A 24,824-nucleotide genomic window follows, 5' to 3' on the forward strand; every position below is an offset into this window, starting at 1 on the left:
TTAATTGGGATGATCCATTATTTGTATTTTATATTATCTAAAGCAGGCTTATTCTTAAGGGTAAGAAAATAGAATACGGGGAGCGCAAGAGAAAAGAATATAAATGAACAATGATCAGTGACCGTTTTACACCAATGAAATCAAATGAAAAAAAACAAAAAACTGGGCGTGTGTAATAATTTTTTTGTTTGTTTTTGCAGTACCCACATGGCCGTGTGCGAGACCAACTCACAAAGTAGGTCCTTTGTACACTGGAGTGTCTCCTTCCCCCAGGTAAAGAGTTGCCCTGTTCGTTCTCTGTGTATAGTATATACACACAGACACCCGGCGTCCTCATGATAGGCCCAATAAGGATGACAGCCGCAGGTAAAATATAAAAATGCAGTTTATTGATTTTAAAATAAGAGTAACTAGTTACTCACATGTAAAAACACTCATCTGGTACACTCAGTCGCTTCCAGCACTCAGACACAGTACACTCTTGCTCCCGCGTCCGGTCGACAGGACTGGGGAGCACTCGCAGGAATTACGGTGGCCATCAGCGATCCAAAAGCTCTACGTCCTAGCTCGAACTATGCGTTCCTCATAATATTATGCTTCCTCAGGTTCTTGCTAGGGACGTGTGGAGGACGTAGCTTATATAGGGCTGGTCTTCAGTAATCCAAACGTTTTTAATTGTATTGTATGTCTTTATTTATATAGCGCCATAAATATACATAGCGCTTCACAGTAGTAATACATGTTGTAATCATATAAAAAACAAAAACAAAAAAAGCTGTGTGCTGTGCACGCGCATAGCAAGTGAAACTTTTGTCTTTTGTCACAGAAATTGTATTTGTGATGGTGATGTTTATAATTAAAAATCAAAACACAATTTCAGTTCCAAAACACAAAGAAGTTTGACCGCGTGTTTTAGCTATTTGCACGTCTATATTTATATTAACTGAATTCCTTGGGTGTGTGTGTCAGTCAGTGTGTTTTGTGTTTCTCTGTGTGTGGTGTGTATGTCTCTCTCTGTGTCCTGCCCCCCTCTCTCCTGACTCCCTCCAACCCGGCGGAGCTGCGGACACAGGGGGGGCTCTGTCTGAGTCTCCCCCCGACAGAGCTGCGGGCTGTGTGTCCTGCAGCAGCCAGCACCCCTGCGGAGGTATGTGTGTCAGTCAGTGTATATGTGTGTCAGTGTATGTGTGTGTGACAGTGTGTGTGTCAGTCAGTGTGTATATGTGCGTCAGTCAGTGTATGACACACATACCCTCTCCTGACTCCCCCCAACCCCCTGGCAGAGCTGCGGACAAGGGGGGCTCTGTTTGGGTCTCCTGAGCAGCTTCCCCCCCCTAGCAGAGGTACATGCCTGGAGCAGCCCCCACTCTCTTCCCCCTGGCAGAGCTGCTGCAGCCAGCCCCCCGGCAGAGGTACAGGGCCATGGGAGGGGAGGGGGGGGTACTGAAGGGCACTTTAACGCTCGTGGGGCGCTCTGCCCTCTTCCTCCCCCCCTCTGTTGGTGCTGCGGGGAGGACAGCACGCTCAACCTCCCCCGTTACTGTACCAGAGCAGGAGGCGACAGGGCATGGTAACGCGTGTGTGTCTGTGCGCTCACTCGGCACTCTTCCTTCCTCTCGACGGTGCTGCGTCATTACTGCGCATGCGCATGGGGGTGGGGGACAGCGCGCTGCCAGCCGCATGCGTGTCTTTCCTCTGCGTCCCCATGACTACTGCGCATGCGCGGCATGGCAGCGGACATGTTGGGGGAATGGCGCCGCTGCCAGCCGCTTCTGCATAAGTCCGTAGTCGTCACCATTAGTAATGCGCATGCGCGTCATTGCAACGGACGTATGGGGAGAATGGCGGCCGTAAGGAGCGGCGCCGGCGGCTATTGCCGCCAGCCGCCGCATATGTGATTGGCCGTGTGGGGGGAGCGGCGCCACAGCAGACGTGTGGGGGGAGCAGGGGGGAGCCGTGACGTCACGTCCGTTTTGCATTTCGTCTCCATCTCTCCCGTTTTGCCCCATCAGAATATGTGCCACTAAAGAAGTTTCACTTCAATAATATAAATCAGGATATGGTCAAAAAAGTAATTAATGATGAAATTATCCAGGGCATAGAGGTTTTCAAGCACAGGAGGACAAACAACTTGGAAAGTGTAGAATCATTCCCAACCAAGTTTATACTATGCTTTTGAAATACTATGATAATGTATCTTTTTTTAGCAAATGAAAAAAAAAAAGTTGGATTTATACATTAATAACATTTTAATGCGTAATATTTGCAGGAATAATTTGAAGGAGAACGTTACACATTTTCCTATATACAATGACATAACTTTACAATATTGTATTGTATGTCTTTATTTATATAGCGCCATTAATGTACATAGCACTTCACAGTAATAATACACGTGGTAATCAAATAAGTAACAAATATTATAAATAACAAGTCATGGGAATAAGTGCTTCAGACATAAGAGTAACATTAAGGAAGAGGAGTCCCTGCTCCGAGGAGCTTACAATCTAATTGGTAGGTAGGAGAAGGTATAGAGACAGTAGGAGGAAATTCTAGTAAGTGCGTCTGCAGGGGGCCAAGCTTTATGTATCATGTGTCCAGGATTATCCAGTGCTATTCATATGCTTCTTTAAGCAAGTGTGTCTTAAGGTGGGTAGAGAGGGTACTAGTCGGGTATTGAGGGGAAGGGCATTCCAGAGGTGCGGGGCAGTCAGTGAGAAAGGTTTAAGGCGGGAGAGGGCTTTAGATACAAAGGGGGTAGAAAGAAGACATCCTTGAGAAGACCGCAAGAGTCGGGATGGTGCATAGCGAGAAATTAGGAGATCATAATTGCACACAATAATCATGATGACATACTGACTGCCAATTATAGTAGTTATGATTTTCCTTTTAGGCATCTACTATTCTCTGATGTTTTAAAAATTGTATGTACAGTGAATTATCATTGTAAGATCGCTCATGTATGGAGACAGAAGTCAGTGTTTGAGACACAGAATAGTTAACATCCCATTAGGAACCTCTCAAGAACTGGGCATCGTCAACAACAATATTATTTAATATATATATTAGACTCCCTCTATTTATAGGAATTTCGGATGTTATTGAGATCTGTTAGTAAAAGCAACAATATATAGGATAGTCTAACAGTTAGTAGGATGCTAGAAGCATATCCTACATATTAATTGTTATTGTAAATAGACTTTTCTACAACGGTTGCATACACTGATTGATTGTCCTTATTATGGGAGAAGTGGCTCAGAGTAAAGACACTGACTGGCAGGGGAACCTGGTTCAATTCCCGGTGTCTGCTCCTTGTGACCTTGGGCAAGTCACTTTATCTCCCTGTCCTCAGGCACCAAAAACAGATTGTAAGCTCCATGGGGCAGGGACCTCTGTGCCAAGCAGCGCTACACTATAACATGCTATTATATGGAGTTTAAACTTACGATAAAAATTTCTTGTATAAAATACATATTTGTGTAGCGGTTTAATCACACTGCATCTAGTTGTAACACCCATGGATGCAATGGTTAGCAGCAAAGATTGTTACCATAATTCTAATAAAAAATGAGAATGCATCTCTCTGGTTAAAATTCTGCACCATTACTTATCTAAACTATATATTCGTTAAAAAAAACCATCATAGGATTAGCCTAGCAGAGATTGACGGAGAGATAAACCTAAGGCCTCGGACATGGTAGCATTGACAGCGCTGCTGACGCTCATGCTCTCCTGCTCAAGCAGGAGTTTTTTTCTGTCCCTGCATGAGCGTCAGCGTGCGTGCTTTTGTGCCGGGTGGGAGGCGGGGCTAGCGCGCCACGTCACCGACTTCCATTGGCTTTTGGCAGTCACGTGACCACGGGAAAACTTAAATTTCCCTGTCGGCTGCAATTCCACACGCCTCCGCACGACTGCGGAAGCGCCGACTAAAGCAGTGCTGATAGGGATAATGTTTCCCCTCAGCACGGTCTTTTTGACCATGGCCCTATAAATGGAAAAAAAACAAAAAAACTCCTGTCGATGCCCAGTTCTTGAGGGGGATGGAATGTTTACTATTCTGTGTCTCAAACACTGACTTCTATCTCGTATATTAGTGATCCAACAATGATATTCACTGTACATACAATTTTTAAACACATCAGACAATAGTAGATACCTAAAAGGAAAATCATAAACCAACTACTATAAGTGGCAGTCAGTATGTAAATCATGATTGTGTGCAATAAACAAAAAAAAACATAAACAAACTTTTGGATAATTGAAGACTAGCCCTATATAAAGCTACGTCCACCACGCGTCCCTAGCAAGAACCTGACGAAGCATAAAATTATGTGAAATGCGTAGTTCGAGCTAGGACGCAGAGCTTTTGGATCGCTGATGGCCACTGTAGTTCCTCCAAGCGCTCTGTACCCAGTCCTGTCGACTGGACGCGGGAGCAGGAGCGTACCGTGTCTGAGTGCTGGAAGCGACTGCATGTACCAGAGGCGTGTTTTAACATGTGAGTAACTAGTTACTCTTATTTTAAAAATCAATAAACTGCATTTTTATACTTTCCCTGCGGCTGTCATCCTTATTTGGCCTATCGTGAGGACGCCGGGTGACGGTGTATATACTATAGAGAACAGAGAATGAACGGGACAACTCTATAGCTGAGGGAAGGAGACACTCCAGTGTACATAACCTACTTTGTGAGTTAGTCTCAAAACATAGCCGTGTCAGTACAGCCACAAAAAATAAAATAAATAGTGTTACACACTCCCACTACCCTGAGAGTTTTTGTTCCTTTGATTTCATTGGTCTAAAACGGTCAATGATCATTTATATTCTTTTCTCTTGCACTCCCCGTATTCTATTTTCTTTCGTCTTAGTCTTACAAGGATCGCGGGAGGATGCCCTTGGGGTTGAGCTTCACACTATTAGGCCAGTATTGTACCATTTGTTTTTTTTCTGTGCTTGTATTTTAAAATTCCGACTATTGGGCATATTAATTTGTATTAGAGGGAGCGCCCCAGATACTCTATATCACATTAATCTTAAGGGTGAACTGGACATTAGTCAAAAATTACCGTAGGAATGTACACATACACCATAACACAAGGCTAAGATCAGGTAATACCAAAACAGCAATGTACTAGTATGCAGTAAAAAGGCAAAAACATAGCAGAAATGTCAGTAAATAAAATAGATAAATATATTTTTCACCTAATGCATATAAAGACAAGTAGTGTCAAACATTGCTAATGTTTGCAATGTACAATCATCTCAGACACTGCAGCTTCTAATGCTCTCTCTATATAACCTTTGCATGTAAAACAGACAATCTGCAATGTGAGGTAGGTGGTATGGGATAAATTGTAAACAGACAGCATAACATGTTGCATATTTAAGTACTTGGCAGTTAAAGGGTAATATTTCACACATACGCTTTTAGTGTTCCTTCCAGATGAGCCAGCTCCACCGCCCTCTGCTTATTCTCCTGTTCCAGTTGGAAAATTAATTTATCAGCCTGTTCTTCCTCAAGCTGCAGTCTGTCAAGCTCATCAAGTGTTCCCTCCAGCTCCTCTTCCAACAGATGCCGCTCGCCGATCATTTCCTCTTGTACTTTCTGCAGCTCCAGGCGCAGTGAATTAGACATTTCCTAAGCACAGAGATGGTACACAACGAACGACCTTCAGACAGAGCAACTGGTCACAAACTTAACACCAAGATGGATAGTGTTTCACACATTTTAACAAACAAGAACCTGAAGGTAAAATTTAAATCAGGAACCCACAAAAAAAAACCACCACACACACACACACACAAAGGGTATGAAAACTAACATCTATACTAAAATGTCACTTAAATATACTGCATATCTTCAAAAAAACTTGGAGCTCTAAACGACACAATTATACTGAAAAAGAAAGTCATCACTGTATATCTTTAGTTATGGGGGACACTATATTATTAATTCCCATTTAAGGCTGGTGAATATAAAACACCCCCTCATTTATTCATGAATGTAATAGGCTGTAGGCCATCTGTCACCTATGAATAATTCAATATCTATTAGCAGCCAGATTTCAGGGGTATGGACTCATGAATTATTGGTGGGATATACAGTATTAGACAACAATGATGGCAATTCAGCCATCAGGGTGCCCAGGCTCAAAGTATAAAATCTCTCTCCGTTGTGTCCCAACCTGAGCATATGATCCATTTTTCTTAGTGCTGACCTAATAATCAGAGATCGCCACATATGTGAATAAACACCTCTGACATATTGTTAAAATTTATTTACAAACTGCCATGTTGTCTCAGTTTATGGATGTAAAAATTCATCCTATTGCTCCAATTTGAAAAAGTTTGTTACCGAAAAACAAAAATGTACATTTAATTATTTTGCAAGACCAGCTTTTAGGTTCCCCATAGGTGGCGCTCCGATTAGGTCAACACCAGGGAAAATGGATCATATGCTCAGGTTGGGATACAACAGATATATTTTATACTTTGCGTGTGGTCACCCTGCTTACAATCATTATAGTATAATAATACTGCATATTCCACCAATTCATACAAGGTAATACCCCTGAAATGTGGCTGCTAATGGAGATTGAATGATTCCCAAACAGAGCCTACTACCCATTACATTCAGGATTAAATGAGGGGGTGTTCACGGGGTTTTCTATTCACCAGCCTTAGATGGAAATGAATATATTGCTCTCCATGACTAAAATAATACAGTGGTAACTTTCTTTGTAAAATAGGTGTGGTTTAGTGGTCCAAAAGTTTAAGATTTTTAGTAAAATTAAATTGGAGTATAGCACACTTTTATATATGTAATCAAGCAAAAAAAAAATATATATTTTTTTTTATTAACTGGGGTGCTGTTGGGTCAAATGTAACAAAAACAAACAAAATACCAAACAATAAGCACTCAAATACAAAATAAGATTTAAAAAAAAAAAAAATTTTTTATATTACACCACAACAATAAATTGCAACATTAACGAATCTGCCTCACAACAAAGCTAACAGAAAGACTAGCAAAAAGACTCAGAAAAAAAAAAAAAGTTTTTTTTTTGTTTTATGAAAAGTTTTTGGTCACAGTGCTACCGATTACACAGATGAAAATAATTTACATGACCCCATGTTGGGTTTCCTTCACATCTCTCGGCACACTTCCCCTGCAACTTCAGACCGGGTCATGGATTCCGGTTCATGCCTCTGAATGTCGGGTGGTGGAAACGTATGGCCTGTCCAAGTATCTGTCTACAGTCATGTCATCTTAGGGGAAGTCTCTATCGGTTCCTCTTTTGCTCATTACTGGTTTCACCATCACTAGGTATTAATGTGTAGTCTCCATACTTGTAGATGTGATAATTGGAGGTGTGCTCATTTTATCATCTCTAATCAGTTGCATACTTTAGTGACATTTTTCAAATTTTTTGACCGGTCGGTCTGGGCTTTTTTTTTTCCAGGAGTCATTTTGCTAGTCGTGTGTAATTTGTTGAGAGGCAGATTTCTTGATGTTGCAATTCATTCTTGTGGAGTAGTATTGACGGTGATGTGTTTATCAACTGGCTTATGTACTGTATTTAGTAATTCAAATATAAAAAAGCAATATACAGGGGTTTGCAGGTTGTGGGTCAGCTCTGGGGGACCCACCCCTATATTTTTTTTTTTTTTTTTTTTTTTTTTTTTTAAGAACAAGATTTCTTTCAAAACATTAAATACATCCAGAACTATGCAGTCAATATCCACTGTACCATCTCTTTCTGTAATAGTGCATGCAGTTCCTCCTCTCTGTTTTGTAACACTTGAAGTCCTTCTCCTTGGCTCAGCTTCTGTTTCAGCATTTCTAGCTCCACATTCAAATGTTGTTCTCGTGATTGACTTTCCATCGCAAGCTTTTCTGAAACAAAAATGAGTGAAATACATATAAAACAATTTTGGCTTTCAAATTTGGCCAGGTCTACAAACACTCACTAGCAATCATGCCTGCTGCTACGTCCATCAAGAAGCAAGAATTACTTCAGTTTAAATACCTGTTTCTTGCACAAGCATGGAATATTTTACTTCCAGCTCTTTGATTTGTGCCAACAGCTCCTCCTCCCTTTGTCTGAAGAAGTCCTTCTGGCTTTCGCGTTCCTGGTCTTTCTGCTTTACTAGCTCTTCTGTCTGGTCAAGGTGCAATTTGTACTTTTCAGCTTGCGCTAGAACACCACTATAAAGAAAAATGGAACATAAAATGGGAAGTTTAGATCATTGATTATTACATTTCAAAATTAGTTCATTTGTATTTTGCTACAAGAGCATCACAACCCATTGCAGTTGCCCCAAACTTCATAAAAGAGAATATTTTTATAAGAGGAAGAAAAGCAAATCAAAATATACCCTTGCACTGTTCCATTTATGTAGAATAAAAATAGTTTACAGTAAACTTGCCAAAGTGTATGAAGACCATATTAAAGAGGCAATCCAAGCAGGCAATTTTTTAAAATGTTATCATGGTATTGAAGCAGGTGTCCCCGGAGAACAATGCCATTAATTTTAGCTTCGGGGACCCCATGCTTCTGGAGATACAGAACTCCACAAGTGGTACCAGTAGCCACTCGGCTAGCAGGGTTCACGTGAATCTCTGCACGCCCAGCGAGTCAATTGGAAGCTATGACGTCATCAGGTTCAGCTTCCTATTGGCCTGCCTGACGTGGGAGCTTCAAAACTTGACGTAATACCAGCAGCGCCTTTGGAGATCTATCTTGTGAAGCAGAGGGTCTCCGGGAACTGAAGTTAATGAGATTCAGCTCCAGAAGCCCGCTGCTCAAAACCTGTTTCCAAAAAAATATATATTTTTTTGAAGTGCACAAATTGCTCCTTTAAAAGTCCTTCTAATTCAATTAGCAGTATCCGTACCTCATTTCTTCCAGAGATGCGGATAGCTTTCTTTCAGTTTCAGCCGTCTCCTCCACCAACCTGCTTTTTCCCCGATTAGTTGCAATACTGCAAACCGAAGAAAACAAACAGAAAAAAAAAAAATATATAGATATAAAGATATATATATATATCACACACCTAGCTACAAAATACTTGAATGTCATTATACAGAAATATAACACGTTTTAGAGATTCTTGGTGGAAAGAGTACACCTTCCAATCTTTCCCCATCAAAATTATACAGAAATATACTTATGTATTGTGAACCAGAGCTTAACAGGATAGTCATGAAAACACTGAATTATAATACTACAAAAAAAGGATAGAGACGGCAAACTCATGGATACCTTTTATCCTAATGTTTACGGTTGACATTAACTTTGCAAACTAGAATATGAAAACCAAAGAGCATTTGTAGAACAAAAAAAAAAAAATCGTAAATGGACATACAGTTCTTCCTCAAGCCGAGACAGTTCCTGCAGTGTTTGGTCCAAGTTGTTCTGTGCCTCGTGAAACTTTTTCTCCATTTCTTCTAGTTTTGCAATAACCTAAAAAGAAGAAGCGTTAGAATTAAGATTTGGGATAAAAATGTAATTGCATGTAATTTTAAGAAGCTTTCCATTTGTAGCATTTTCAGGCGAGTCAATAGAACTTGCATAAAGCCCACACCTAAAAACAAAAACACTTTAGGGAACTCTTCCAAGTCCTGCCAACTACAAACGGAAGCACAGCAGAGCTCGTCGTCTTTTGGTTGGGTATGCCAAGATATTCTGCACCAACACAGCATCCATTAGAAAAGGAAGATTTGACTTCCTCAAAATGTATTTCCCTTAAGTCCGTGAGGCAGCACCATGGGTAATAGACCTCAAGTCCTGAGGTAGGACAGGAGGAAGGCTGCACCTGCCCTGCATAGGGCACCTACCCCCGTTATCTGTGCAGTGTTTATAGGATTATATGGGTAGGTAAACACATTTTAGACAAGGTTGCCTGATGGAGGGAAGATAAAAAGGATCTTCATCAAGCCAGATTTTCCATTTCCGCCCATCCAGTAGCACAATGGCCTTTTTTTGGGGGGGGGGCTGGGGGGGGCGGGGTTTGGGGGTGAGGTGTCAGACTTGATCAGATTTTCCCTTTTGTCTGGTGATCAATAGACTGCTGTGGCTTGATGAAATGCAGACCTAAAAACGTGAATGCTGTGCGTTTGTATCAATTTGCTTCCCCCTCTCCCCCAATTGATGACCAAGATTTACAAGTTTTATACAGTATGTTGGATTGGTCTGAACCCTGAGGCTTTTGGAACCATGAACATAGTAGAACGTGATCCGTTCTTTTCTTGATGCTGTGGTATATGTACATATGACTCTATAAGCCCTGAATAGTGTTGAAGAAATGAGGAATCGGCTTGATGGCCTTTGTGAATTCTATTGAATACCCTTTTTCCATCAGCTGAGAGAGCAATCTGCTATTTTCTGCTGCCATTGTGTGGTAAAATATTGGGAGTCTTCCTCCTTTTTGCCAACTACCTCTTGGAAAGGAGTCTCTGGTGTCAGAAGGATGCTGATATTAGGACACCTGGGCCACTGACAGAGATTCCTCTTGTGCTTCCACTAAATCCTTCTTTTTGAGGAAAATTATTGCCCTCAAGTTTTTGTACGACTTGTATTCATTGTGAAAAAAAAAGATAATAATAAATAATAATCTGTGGGTTTGGTAGCGCTTTGGTCTTGAGGCAAGGTTCGTCTTGTCGTCATCTGTCAACCAGTTTTTCCAGTTTCACTTCAAATAACGAACCTTCGAATAGCATGGAGCAAAGTTTGTTCTTCGAAGTGGCATCTGCTATCCAAGCTTTGGGGTATAATGCCCTGCAGGCGGTTTAAAGGACAAAACATTTTAGCAGTTAGACAGATGACTCCATAGATGCATCGTATAAGTAGTGAAAGCCAAGGGGAATTAGCGCAAATAGCTTCAAAATTTGATCTCGGGAAGCTTTGTTGAACATTTTTCTACCTGGGTTACCCCATTCCCTTGGTGGCCTGGTAACACACAATGATGCGTCACTTAGCTTGCATAGAGCCCCTGCCATCATAAACACTCTTCTCAATGCACATTCAACTCATCCATTGGATTCCGGAACCGTGAGCCATCATCTAGGTGGGATGGCCAATCTTCTGGGACAGTCTTGCAACTGGTATGTCTACCTTTGGAGGGCTATCCCCAAGCCTCAGAATAATCTGGATCAGGTGTGTGCAAACTGGGGGGCGCGCAGAAGATTTCCTGGGGGGGCACGGGCTGTTGCAGCAGACCCACGCTCTTCCCCAAGGCATTTAATTTAATGCTGGGGGATCATGCGAGGCCTCTGCAAATCTCAATTTATCAGGATTCAGAAGCATGGTGACGCGTCGCCATGGCGTGACGTTACATGACCCCGCTGCGTCATTTGACGCCAGAAAACAAGATGGGGGGGCGCAAGCACCAGGGGGGGACAGCATCAATAGTTTGCGCCCGTGATCTGGATCAAATGTGTACATTTGGCTAAATCTTCTCGCAAAGGATGGTTTCTAATCTGGATGCTGCCATTACTCACTAATCCCTTTTTTGATTGCCGTATGCACTGGGAAGACCATTGACCCATGTGAACACATAATCCCTCTTCCTTATAGGCTTGTTTAGCAACCTTTCACCAGTTTGTCATTATCTTTTGTGAAGCTTGAATATTCTTCTCACTTCACCAGATGAATAATCGGTAAATTCTGTTCCTATTGAGAATCCTAAATCGGATTCCTGTAAGAATGCAGAGTAACGCCTCCGATATCGCTCTAGGTCTCCTCTTTGCATTGAGGACATTGGTGCTGTCTGTAAAAAAATAAAAAATAAATAATCAGATTTGAAGCTGTCAAAAAGGTCTGCTGCATTGCTGATTGTAACCATTCCAGAAAACCCTAAATCTGGGTGGTATTTTCCTCCATTGCCAATTGCTTTATGCAAGCATTGTACAATTTTCTTGTACTGATCAGGTAGAGGCAGTTCACATCTTGAACAAGTTAAATGTTTTGTCTTTGCAGATGCCTTCTTGGGTCTGACATCCCATATTCTGGGTCCTGGAGGGCTTCGGGCCTTGTATTGTGGGAGGCTGAAATCTGTGTACAGAATATACACCATAAACAGGTAATCCCCACCTCCAGCTCTGTGTGATCACAGGTTTCCCCCTGTATCATTCCCCTTCCAGTACTTGCCACCAAGACAGCAGTAGCGGCTTCTTTGCACTTTCCGTATTCCCAGTGTCCATCTCCTCTGACATCACTTGTTTGCCAGCTGATCCACATTTTGAAATGGCCCGCCGACTTCCAGAAGTGACAGCCACTTGTGCACGTTCGAGGACGCTTCAGGTTGACACACCCAGCCATACGTGGCTTCCTCCACCATGACGTCCAGAGTGCTACTGAGGGACTTCGTCCGATTCCGCCACCTAGGACACTGTCGGACTCCGCCTCCCACCCCACTGCAGCAATCACTGGCTCTGTGGTGCTGCGGGTGGTCATGAGGTCACGGCTGGCATTCCTGTACCAGCCCTCATAGAGTTAACAGACTTTGTATAGGGAACCAGCCTCACCGGTGAGCTGACCAATTCCTGCAGCCTTTGAGCCCAGGATAGGATGTCCTTGACCTTCTCCCCAGGTAACACACCCTTAGGTGGTTACCTATTGGCCTGAGACCACCTGAGGAAGCCTAAAAATAAATAAAAACTCTAAATCCTAGCACATTTCTACCACCAGGTAGAACAGGAAAGAACAATGCACAAGTAAGGAGGGTGGTGTCTATACAGGGCAGGTGCACGATTTTTCCTGTTCTACATTAGGTGGTCGAGTCCATTGCCTATGGCGCTGGAGGATGGACGAGAGATCTAAAAGTATAGGTTGTTGTTTCAAGGGGGAGGGGTGTCGGTGAGCAGAAAATGAAGTCTGCTACTTCTGTACACACATTTGATAGCTCATAAAGCCGCATCTATAGTATATATCAGACCGAGCGGAACGGAGGCGCGCGCACGCTGCGCGTTCACATCTATGGTCCTCTTTGAGGATGTCTATAGATGGCACCAGCACGCACGTCAGACAGAGCTGGCAAAGGCGCGAAATTGAAGAAGACAGAGCCAAGTGATTTTTTGCATGATGGCATGATCTCATGACCTGTCTTCTCCAATCAAACTGAACTTACATTTTCAAAGTGACGCCATTTTTTTCTTTTATTATGCCGGTGATGCGCGCACACACACAATTTCCAGACCGGGGGAAGTGAACTTGTCTGCACAGTGCTTCAGATGCTGCATCTGAAAAAATGCCAGTGGATCGGGATGTGAGGTAGGGAAGTGACGTCCGCACAGGAACGTCATTGCCACGCCCCCAAATCGCGCCCGCTGCATACCCTGCAAAGCCATAAAAAAGCTCAGGCTTCAGCAAGAGTATTGCAGCGTGTGTGCGCCTCCCCTCCGTCTGATATACTATAGACGCAGCCTTAGAAACGCTAGACATTTGAATGAAGATTAATTATTGGCCATAGTAAGAGAATACAAATTTGAGGTAGCAACATCCACAGTTGAAATGATAAGCTATTGGTGGGTTTACCAGGCTTTGTTGTTCTGACATAGTTGATGTCACGAGTTGAAGTTTATTCTCAAACGCACTCTCCATGGAGCTCATTTCAATGCGGAGATCCTTGAAACAGAGAGAAATGTATTAACCAATCAAACTTAAACTGTGCCTTAAAAAACACACCAACGGGAATCCAAATTTACCTGCATCTGTTCCTGGGCCTTTCCTAGATATCCTTCAAGGTTTTTGTTTTCTCCACGCAACTCCTCAATTAAAGCTGAAAACATAGGAGTTCATTCAGATTACATTACAGGTTTATTAGTAAGGATGTACTAAAAGGACTGTAAAATTGTAATTAGCCTTACTTTGAACTTGGTCCAGCTCCTTCTCCAGAACCTTATTATGCAGGTTTGCTTCGTGACGACTTTCCTCTTAAGTGTGGAAAAAAAATTAAAATTAAAATCATGACATGATTATTTATAGAACTGGTGCTTTGTGTAGGGAAGTATCAAAAAAATAAAATTGTACAGCATACATTTTTTTAAGAAATTGACACAAAGGGGGGCTGGAGGGAGGAATTCACAAAGCTTCAACGAAGGGTAGTGTGAGCTCTACCAGCGTTAACCACCATTGGTAAGAATGGCAGTTAACGCCAGATCAAGTGGTGATGCCGTTATCAGAGCTTTGTGAATCCCGGTGGAAGTATCCTGCAATTATACACAACAATCTACCTCATAACAGTGAATAGATCACACTGCAAGCTAAAATAAATGGTCTTATTTACACATTTTGGGTGGAGTAGGACATATGGATTAAGGCTTTCAGGGAAAGTCAAATCTACTGTAACCGTACACAGTAAAGTCAGGAAAATCTTCCCATTTATTCATTTAGTTCATATCCAAGCTCAATTAACAGAAGTATGTAACTTACCGAGAAAGTTATTCCTTTCTTTCAGAGAATGTAATGCAATGCTAGAAGCCTCCACAGTACTATGAAGCATTTTAAACTGCTCCTCAAAGTTTACCTGAAGACAACATATTTCCTGCAATCAGAGAAGACAAAACATGAACTATTCTTCCCTTATTTCCATGCAAATTATTTCCTTTCAGCTGAGGTATTGAACCAAAACTTGGCACCTCTTAACAAGCTTGTATATACGTTCTACAGAAGCTTTGAAATAAATAAAAATGTGCTGATCTCAGATTGCAATTTCGTTTCTGGTCAGGAGTGTATAAAAAGGCTGTCATTTTCACGCAAAGAAAGGAATTGTTTTGTAGTGTACATATAAATATCAAGTATTACTTCACATTCATTAAATTCCCAAGAATGCTTCGACTGTCTAGACGTTGGTACGATTCCTCCTAGGACCAAAGTAAACCAATTCCACTGACGTGTTTAAAGCTGCAATACTAGTCCCCTTTTTTGGTTCTCTTATTTTAATATGTAAAAAGCATGTGACAATGTAGAATTCTACATTCTTACTGAAGCTGGCAATCGTTTGGTGCTCCGTAATAAATCCTGATTGTTAGGCATACAATGGCCACCTTTCAGTTTCAAATCAATCCTACAGTCAGTGTAAATCAACAGCTACAATGTATCCTGATATTACCAAGGTAATCTATTTTTACAGTTTACAGCTCAAACTGATGGAAACATTGGCAACAAATTATCACAAAATAGAAAGGCGTTCCAAAGATCTGGCACTGCTTGGGAGGTGGGATAAACCTGCTATAGAAATCAAAGGATGGTTAAAAAAAAAAAAAAATCACCATTATCCAAATACTACAGTTTTTTTTTTAAACCCCAAAGATTTCACGTTTTGTTGCTTTAATGGGTATCATCTGGGTGAAGTTGAATGTGGAGAAGCTTCGTTTCGCTGGTAACTTCCTTTTGTGTGATGTCACGGTTCAGCGAAAGTCCCACCTCACTAACTTTATTGGTTCACTGATGACTGGGTGGGATAAGGGTTAAAATGTGTAAAAAAAAAAAAAACGAACAAAAAAAATCCCCTTGACAAACCCTTCCCCCAGGGCCACCAACAGCGGGGGAGAAAGGGAACTGGTGTCCCGGGCCCCGTGGGTCAGGGGGGCCCGGCGGCCGGACTCCCTGCGCGGCCGGGCGCCAGTTAATTAGATTTTTTTTAAAACGGTGATTCCCCTGAGGTCCCGGCGCGTATACACAGGGCCCGCTCCCAACGTGGGACGGAGGGGGAAGTACCAGCTCCTCCTGTCACCGTCTCCCACCCACCGTCTCCCATCCACCCATCCAATCACCGTCTCCCACCCACCCATCCAGTCACCGTCTCCCACCCACCCATCCAGTCACCGTCTCCCACCCACCCACCCAGTCACCGTCTCCCACCCACCCACCCAGTCACCGTCTCCCACCCACCCACCCATCCAGTCACCGTCTCCCACCCACCCACCCATCCAGTCACCGTCTCCCACCCACCCACCCATCCAGTCACCGTCTCCCACCCACCCACCCACCCATCCAGTCACCGTCTCCCACCCACTCACCCATCCAGTCACCGTCTCCCACCCATCCAGTCACCGTCTCCCACCCACCCATCCAGTCACCGTCTCCCACCCACCCACCCACCCATCCAGTCACCGTCTCCCACCCACCCATCCAGTCACCGTCACCGTCTCCCCGTCACTGTCACCCCGTCACTGTCACCGTCACCGTCTCCCCGTCACTGTCACCCCGTCACTGTCACCCCGTCACTGTCACCGTCACCCCGTCTCCCATTGACCCAGTCCCCGTCTCCCATTGACCCAGTCCCCGTCTCCCATTGACCCCCCCACCGTCTCCCATTGACCCCCCCACCGTCTCCCATTGACCCCCCCACCGTCTCCCATTGACCCCCCCACCGTCTCCCATTGACCCCCCCCACCGTCTCCCATTGACCCCCCCCACCGTCTCCCATTGACCCCCCCACCGTCTCCCATTGACCCCCCCCACCGTCTCCCATTGACCCCCCCCACCGTCTCCCATTGACCCCCCCCACCGTCTCCCATTGACCCCCCCCACCGTCTCCCATTGACCCCCCCCACCGTCTCCCATTGACCCACCCACCGTCTCCCACTGACCCACCCACCGTCTCCCATTGACCCACCCACCGTCTCCCATTGACCCACCCACCGTCTCCCATTGACCCACCCACCGTCTCCCATTGACCCACCCACCGTCTCCCATTGACCCCCCCACCGTCTCCCATTGACCCCCCCACCGTCTCCCATTGACCCCCCCACCGTCTCCCATTGACCCCCCCACCGTCTCCCATTGACCCCCCCCCACCGTCAACATTGACCCACCCACCGTCTCCCATTGACCCACCCACCGTCTCCCATTGACCCACCCACCGTCTCCCATTGACCCACCCACCGTCTCCCATTGACCCACCCACCGTCTCCCATTGACCCACCCACCGTCTCCCATTGACCCACCCACCGTCTCCCATTGACCCACCCACCGTCTCCCATTGACCCACCCACCGTCAACATTGACCCACCCACCGTCAACATTGACCCACCCACCGTCTCCCATTGACCCACCCACCGTCTCCCATTGACCCACCCACCGTCTCCCATTGACCCACCCACCGTCAACATTGACCCACCCACCGTCAACATTGACCCACCCACCGTCAACATTGACCCACCCACCGTCAACATTGACCCATCGTCAACATTGACCCACCCACCGTCAACATTGACCCATCGTCAACATTGACCCACCCACCGTCAACATTGACCCACCCACCGTCAACATTGACCCATCGTCAACATTGACCCACCCACCGTCAACATTGACCCACCCACCGTCAACATTGACCCACCCACCGTCAACATTGACCCACCCACCGTCTCCCATTGACCCACCCACCGTCTCCCATTGACCCACCCACCGTCTCCCATTGACCCACCCACCGTCAACATTGACCCACCCACCGTCAACATTGACCCACCCACCGTCAACATTGACCCACCCACCGTCAACATTGACCCACCCACCGTCAACATTGACCCATCGTCAACATTGACCCACCCACCGTCAACATTGACCCATCGTCAACATTGACCCACCCACCGTCAACATTGACCCACCCACCGTCAACATTGACCCACCCACCGTCAACATTGACCCATCGTCAACATTGACCCACCCACCGTCAACATTGACCCACCCACCGTCAACATTGACCCACCCACCATCAACATCGACCCATCGTCAACATTGACCCACCCACCGTCAACATTGACCCACCCACCGTCAACATTGACCCACCCACCGTCAACATTGACCCATCGTCAACATTGACCCACCGTCAACATTGACCCACCCACCGTCAACATTGACCCACCCACCGTCAACATTGACCCACCCACCGTCAACATTGACCCACCCACCGTCAACATTGACCCACCCAGGCAGGCAGATATATGTCTTGTTGAAAATATAAAAATAAATAGGTTGCATTGTAATGTTTTTTTCTGTATCACAATAAGAAAACAGTTAAGTAAAAGTTGCGCGCTAAAAGATATTTTTTTGTGGTAGGTGCGCTAAGGGTTAGGAGGGGGGGGGGGGGGGGCTGCTCCTTTCATTTGTCCCGGGGCCCATGATTTCTGTTGGTGGCCCTGTCTTCCCCATTCAGATGCCAATAAGAATTTCAACTTGTAACCAATCAGCAAAAAACCCTTTACTTTTAGCATTTTCTTATATTTAGGTGAAGCCAGTTAGTCGGCCGTAAAAAAAAACCCAAACCCTTTTACAGTCTGTGGGATTGGACTCTTAAAATGTTTGTTTGAGAATGCACCTTTCAGACTAGATTAGTGGTGGCCAACTCAAATCCTCAAGGGCAACCAACAGTTCAGGTTAAGGATATCCTCGCTTCAACACAGATGGCTCAATCAGTGGTTCAGTCATTGACAGCCACCTGTGCTGGAGCTGGGATAGCCTTAAAATCTGACGTGTTGGTGGCCCTCGAGAATTGATGTTGGCCACCACTGGACTCGATGGAACCTCAACTTTGAAAATTGCAATAATGCAAAGGGAAAGGCGCTCAAGATTTAAAAAACAATGAGTGGTATTTAGCACACCCTGTACGCAGTCCATGCAAAACGGCCTAGTGCCAACTATTTGCTACCTCCCGCCACCACTAACCGAACAAATACTTTTTAGTGCATTAAAAACCATATAGAACACACAAGATGGCGCTCAATACCTAAACACAGTGAATAATATAATATATAAACACTTAATGGAAAAACTATGTATATAAATGTGAAGGTAAACACAAAATACAAAGTAAAAATAAAAACACTCAAACCCTTAGACGGACTGTTTCAAGGTCCACACGAAACATAGGAAGAAAAAACCAGGGGAGCGTAGATACCTTTAAAAAGAAAAAAAGACAAACATAGTGCAACCTGTAGCAAAATATGTTATAAGGAGCTCCCAGCTGGGCACCACATACTAAGGCCAATGCCTAATGGGATATATCAGCAGGAACAATTCGGAGGAGATAATCTTTAGAAAAGAGAAGCACACATGCAGTATCCAATAAAATACAGTTTATCCAAAAATGATAAAAGTGGAGGCTTACAGAATCCCAATGGGAAAACAGCATTGACGGTGGTGATCTCAAGACCACATCACAGCGTCTCTGTGTCAGCAAACCGCCACGGTACACTTCAGCCTGGAGCCGTCTCGTCACTTCCGGTCTTGGGGCCGTCACGTCACTTCCGGTTGCGCCGCCGGTAGGAAAACAGCTACGGATACCCAGGCACTCTTTCCTTCTTGATTAAGAGGTCACGCTCAACGCGTTTCGCCGTTCTTGCAGACGGCTTCGTCAGGAGTAGCAGTGACCTGTCCTGGGTGTCTTATTTATACCCATACTGCTATCAAACTCCCCTCCTCCATAGGATGATTGATAGAACATCCCCCAAAGTCACGGGCCAATTACATGCATGTGACCGCACACAGGGAAATACATATACTTAAAAACAGTGATAAACATTTAATTATACAATTATAATAAAATAGTTTAATAGTACCAAAGCATATTTTAAAAACATATTAAAAATAATAATCCTAACTCATAATAAAATACACATTAAAGTATATAAAAAAACACATCAGCTATCCTACTCTTTCTTAGTCATATTGAGCAGACGATAGATGAATCTTAAAAAGACAAAGAAATTAGGTTAGAGTACAACATCAAATTCCAATAATCTTATGAAATGAGGCAAAGTTATAAGGACATCTTGACTATTTTAGACATAGATCGGACCACAAAGACTGAACACCAGTCAATTAAAAATGCTCTCAAAAATTATATAAAAGGTGCAATCCCATCTAAATCCTATAAAAATATGAAATTTACAGAAAAAATAGAAAAAACACCAGGTTAAAGAAAAACACCAAATTTAAAGAAAAACACCAAGTTCAAAGTCCACATTTCATAAGATTATTGGAATTTGATGTTGTACTCTAACCTAATTTCTTTGTCTTTTTAAGATTCATCTATCGTCTGCTCAATATGACTAAGAAAGAGTAGGATAGCTGATGTGTTTTTTATATACTTTAATGTGTATTTTATTATGAGTTAGGATTATTATTTTTAATATGTTTTTAAAATATGCTTTGGTACTATTAAACTATTTTATTATAATTGTATAATTAAATGTTTATCACTGTTTTTAAGTATATGTATTTCCCTGTGTGCGGTCACATGCATGTAATTGGCCCGTGACTTTGGGGGATGTTCTATCAATCATCCTATGGAGGAGGGGAGTTTGATAGCAGTATGGGTATAAATAAGACACCCAGGACAGGTCACTGCTACTCCTGACGAAGCCGTCTGCAAGAACGGCGAAACGCGTTGAGCGTGACCTCTTAATCAAGAAGGAAAGAGTGCCTGGGTATCCGTAGCTGTTTTCCTACCGGCGGCGCAACCGGAAGTGACGTGACGGCCCCAAGACCGGAAGTGACGAGACGGCTCCAGGCTGAAGTGTACCGTGGCGGTTTGCTGACACAGAGACGCTGTGATGTGGTCTTGAGATCACCACCGTCAATGCTGTTTTCCCATTGGGATTCTGTAAGCCTCCACTTTTATTATTTTTGGATAACCTGTATTTTATTGGATACTGCATGTGTGCTTCTCTTTTCTAAAGATTATCTCCTCCGAATTGTTCCTGCTGATATATCCCATTAGGCATTGGCCTTAGTATGTGGTGCCCAGCTGGGAGCTCCTTATAACATATTTTGCTACAGGTTGCACTATGTTTGTCTTTTTTTCTTTTTAAAGGTATCTACGCTCCCCTGGTTTTTTCTTCCTGCATTAAAAACCATGCCACCTAGAATAGAAGTCATCCAAAAGATCTACAATAACATTTGTGTAACCAGCAGTGCCCTGTGCAGTAATGTGACCATTTTATAAAATGTGCCCACCCAAGTGCATGCCCCCTCAAACAAATCATACCTCTTGGTTAGGTGCAGCCTGAGGACAAAAATGAAGTCTGTATTCAGTTACTCATACTGGAGTTTAGTTTATAAGCGGGGTACTGGTTTGTGGGGAACAAAAAAAGCTCAACACATTCTTAAAATCAGCAGACTGCGCTGATCTCCTTTTCGCATAACTTATTTTTACTTTAAAAGATCGCTTTTTGCCCTTCCAGGAGACATTTTATTTTGAAAATAGATAGCAGCCTTAAGCTAGTTATTAGTGGCATATGCAATATCTGCATGCGTCGAGGGAGCATATAGCCGATCTATTCATGTATTTAAGCATTGCTACATACTGAAGCGCCTGTAAGAGGTCCGATTTTGTATTTGAATTCTTATGACTAATTTACGGTTGCCAATCATCTATTACAGGTAACCATCCAGTTTTCCTATTATTTACACCCGGTACTGAAAGAAAACATACCTTATCACGTGCATCCACTTTATTCTTTGCTTCCATCAGTTCCGCGCACAGACTGTTTATTTTCTTCTTCATGCTGTCATCAGAAAACTAAAATAAGAAAATTGCAGTTTAACCCACCAACATAGTAACTGACTTAGAAATACCATTGCTAGCAACTTCATTGCCGTCTCCCTTTAGCTCATCCCTTTCAGGGCTGCGACATGGCGAGGATGGGTCTGACACGAAATCGCAGGACATTCCCGCAGAGACCAAGACATGTGGGTCCATGCATTTAACAATTGTGAAAGTTCTCCATTCTGCCCCTCTGCAAGAGCTTAAATTTTAATTAAAAAAATAGGTGCAGTAATATAAATTAAACTTCACTCGAGGCAAATGAGCTCACTGCCCATACCCCTTAGAGCGGTTTTATTCTTATTTCAATATATTTTGGCATGCGGCCAATGGGGAAAGAGCACATGGAACCCTTTAAGATATGAAATACGGCACTTTTTTTTTTTTTTTTTTTTAACTTTAAATGGTTATAGAAGATATTAGGTATATGAGTTTACATTTTTAAAATGTAAAATATATTTTAACATTTATTCTAATGTCTCCAATGAGTTGTTCCAGTTACCATGACATCAGCAAATGTTATCGATCAGCATCTTCAGCAATAGAGGGGCCTACAACACTGACAATCGTGTTCTATTTTAGCAGTGTATATGTATAAGAGCAGAGATACATACTTTGGCTTTTAAAAGATCATTTGCCTTGTCTAGGTCAGCAATCTGTCGTTCAAGGGATGCTACGTTTGCAGATAGAGAAGTCCTCTCTCGCTTAGCAATACCAAGTTTAACCTCTGTCTTTTTAAACTCTTCCTCCAACGCTTGAAACCTTTTGTTCTGCTCAGCACGTTCTTTCATGAGTGAGCGAATCTTAAAAAAAAAAACCCACACAATTACATTTAACAGATTGGACGTACTTGTTATAGCATGGATTACAGATTACATTTTGAAAACCAATGAGCATAGCATAACATTTATGAGATCACCTTTGAAAGAGGGTAACATCAATTAAGACCAATGATGAAACTAGATGGGTGAAAGGTCAAAACAAAGGACAAAACCGATATATATGTTCTATTAGTCTACATAACGGCCAAATTGAGAATGCTCTACTAAGCACTACCTAAACAGAATCCCTTCGCTGTGACATACATCAAGACACTGTAAGGCTAAGTTAGAGGCAGTGCCACGTGAAACCAAATAAGTTATACCAAGGTCATGTTTAGTAGGTTAAATGTGGGTGACTGGCATGTCCATTATGTAGAGTTATGATTCCATGGTGAATAAATGATAGATTGCTTAATCCGTCTAATTGTCTGGAATAAGACGGTTTGTGGATCCAAGACAGCAATTAAATTGTCACTTCTTTGTAAAGTAATTATGGTGCCACAATAAAAAGTGGCAACATTAATTTCACAAAAAAGGGAAACAATTCCCTTTATGGGTGATTGAACTCTTGTATGGAAGCTAGTTACATTGGAAGGTTTTAATTTTTAGCATGCTTTATGAGCATAGCCGCATTAAGAGAAAAAAACTAAGTCACAGGGAAAGCTTAATGAGATTTGTTACATGGCGACAAGATATTTATTATTGAATGCTCAACATTTCAGATATTTCATTAGGATTTATTGATAGTTGTGATACCCTACAACAGGGGTGGTCAACTCCAGTCCACAATGGCCATCAACAGGTCAGGTTAAGAATATCCCTGCTTCAGCACAGTTGGCTCAGTCATTGAGGGATATCCTTAAAACTTGACCTGTTTGTGGCCCTTGATAACTGGAGTTGGCCACCCCTGGCCTACAATACGCCAATGTAATCGTTCATATGTACGGAGTCCAGTTCCGATGTTAATTTTTTTGTGTGCATAATCTTTTTATGTAGCTATCCTTGTTAAACATAAATTGACACATTTGAATTTGGTGTTTGAATATTTTAAGTTCTCATACTCCTTGTGTTATTTCTTACCCGTCTCTGGGCTGCTATAAGAGGCCTAATTCAATAGAACATTATGCTTAATTTACAATTTTTAATCGGTTTTATCCGAAAGTGCAAGATAGTCATTGGTGAGGATTTTCCTTTAAAATCTGAAACCGGAATCTCTATTTATACTGCAGATATCATTAGGAGCATCGCCTGATATACCAGAGCTATGCACTAGGGGACTCGTTTACAAGCAATAAAAACACTCACAAAAGGAGTACGTAAAGTGTAACCTGTGGGTTTAATTAATTTTTCTTTTACTAGGTATTAAGCAGATGGTTTCCAGAGCCAAGCCTCGTTGACATCAGTTCCAGGGACCTCCCGCTTACCGTAATAGATATCAAAATTGCCATCGGTAGCCGCTCCGGCTGGGCACCCAATCTGGCAGGTTAAAGGTCCTGTGGGCCAAGAGGCAGCAGCAACCTCATTGCACGTGGCTTCCTATTGGCCTGCGGGACGTGGGCGCTTTAAACACGCAGCACCTTCTCAGGTATGTATCTCTAGAAGGAGGGGGTCCCCGGTCATGAAATTAACAAGATTCAGCTGCAGAAACCCTCTGCTTCAAACGTAGGGGAATACTTTTTTTTTTTTTAAGGTTATTTTACTTTTAGACCATGTAGGTCTAAGCACACTAAAGTTTAAGTTCAAAAACTTGATTTACCATCCCAATGGTAAATGATGAAAAAAAAAAAAAAAAAAAAAAAAAAAAAAAAAAGACAGTGCAAATTTGGGGACCATCTCTCCACAAAAACAAATAAAGTTAATTTCCTCCTAGGGCCAAAATGAACCAATGGCATGGGACATGCTTAAGGCATCCGGGCGACAGCTGTAAATGTAAACATTTCCATTTATGGAGAGATAGAGATAGAGATAGAGATATTTACAATAAATGGTGAATTTAGGAAGACAGATAAAAATAAGTTTCTACCACAACCAACATGTCTTTAGTATTTTTAGGGTTGTTATTTGAGAACATAATATACCTCTTTCTCCAACATCCTTTTCTTCTTCATCTCTCTGATGAATTCTGTATCCTTCTCTGGTTTCTGTCGCATGTTTGGCTGTGAACAACAAGTAATGTCCGAGTCAGGAGACTTCCCCTAAATACGTTGTATTGTGTGGGCTACCAACTGTTCCATAATCCCGCATTATTTTAAGCCAATTACCTGTAACAATGCATTATTAACCTTCTGATAGCACCGAAACAGGTTTTTAAATGGTATTTACTTGCTTTCAATAAATAAGAAATTACACAAATATATACACCTCAACAGACCAAGCTAATCACATAATTTTTTTTCAATTTCTATTTAAATAGCTGTTTTCCACCTCCCTCCCTCCCTCCCACAAGTAAAC

The 24,824-nt window shown here is 42.9% G+C and overlaps 1 protein-coding gene across 1 annotated transcript in view; it reads right to left on the bottom strand.

Annotated features, from left to right (window-relative positions):
- The window catches only part of HMMR (hyaluronan mediated motility receptor), a 41,272-nt gene that overhangs the window by 11,832 nt on the left and 4,616 nt on the right, over positions 1-24,824 (bottom strand). The window contains exons 4-15 of the mRNA XM_075601905.1: positions 24,452-24,529; positions 22,167-22,355; positions 21,442-21,528; positions 14,436-14,547; positions 13,871-13,936; positions 13,709-13,782; positions 13,539-13,628; positions 9,370-9,467; positions 8,899-8,985; positions 8,031-8,209; positions 7,752-7,897; positions 5,424-5,638 (exon numbers count right to left, since the gene is read on the bottom strand). Coding sequence (XP_075458020.1) covers positions 5,424-5,638; positions 7,752-7,897; positions 8,031-8,209; positions 8,899-8,985; positions 9,370-9,467; positions 13,539-13,628; positions 13,709-13,782; positions 13,871-13,936; positions 14,436-14,547; positions 21,442-21,528; positions 22,167-22,355; positions 24,452-24,529 — 1,421 coding nt within the window. The remainder of the gene's footprint in view (positions 1-5,423; positions 5,639-7,751; positions 7,898-8,030; positions 8,210-8,898; positions 8,986-9,369; positions 9,468-13,538; positions 13,629-13,708; positions 13,783-13,870; positions 13,937-14,435; positions 14,548-21,441; positions 21,529-22,166; positions 22,356-24,451; positions 24,530-24,824) is intronic.

Source organism: Ascaphus truei, chromosome 5, assembly GCF_040206685.1.
Source record: "Ascaphus truei isolate aAscTru1 chromosome 5, aAscTru1.hap1, whole genome shotgun sequence".
NCBI classification, from domain to species: Eukaryota; Metazoa; Chordata; class Amphibia; order Anura; family Ascaphidae; genus Ascaphus; species Ascaphus truei.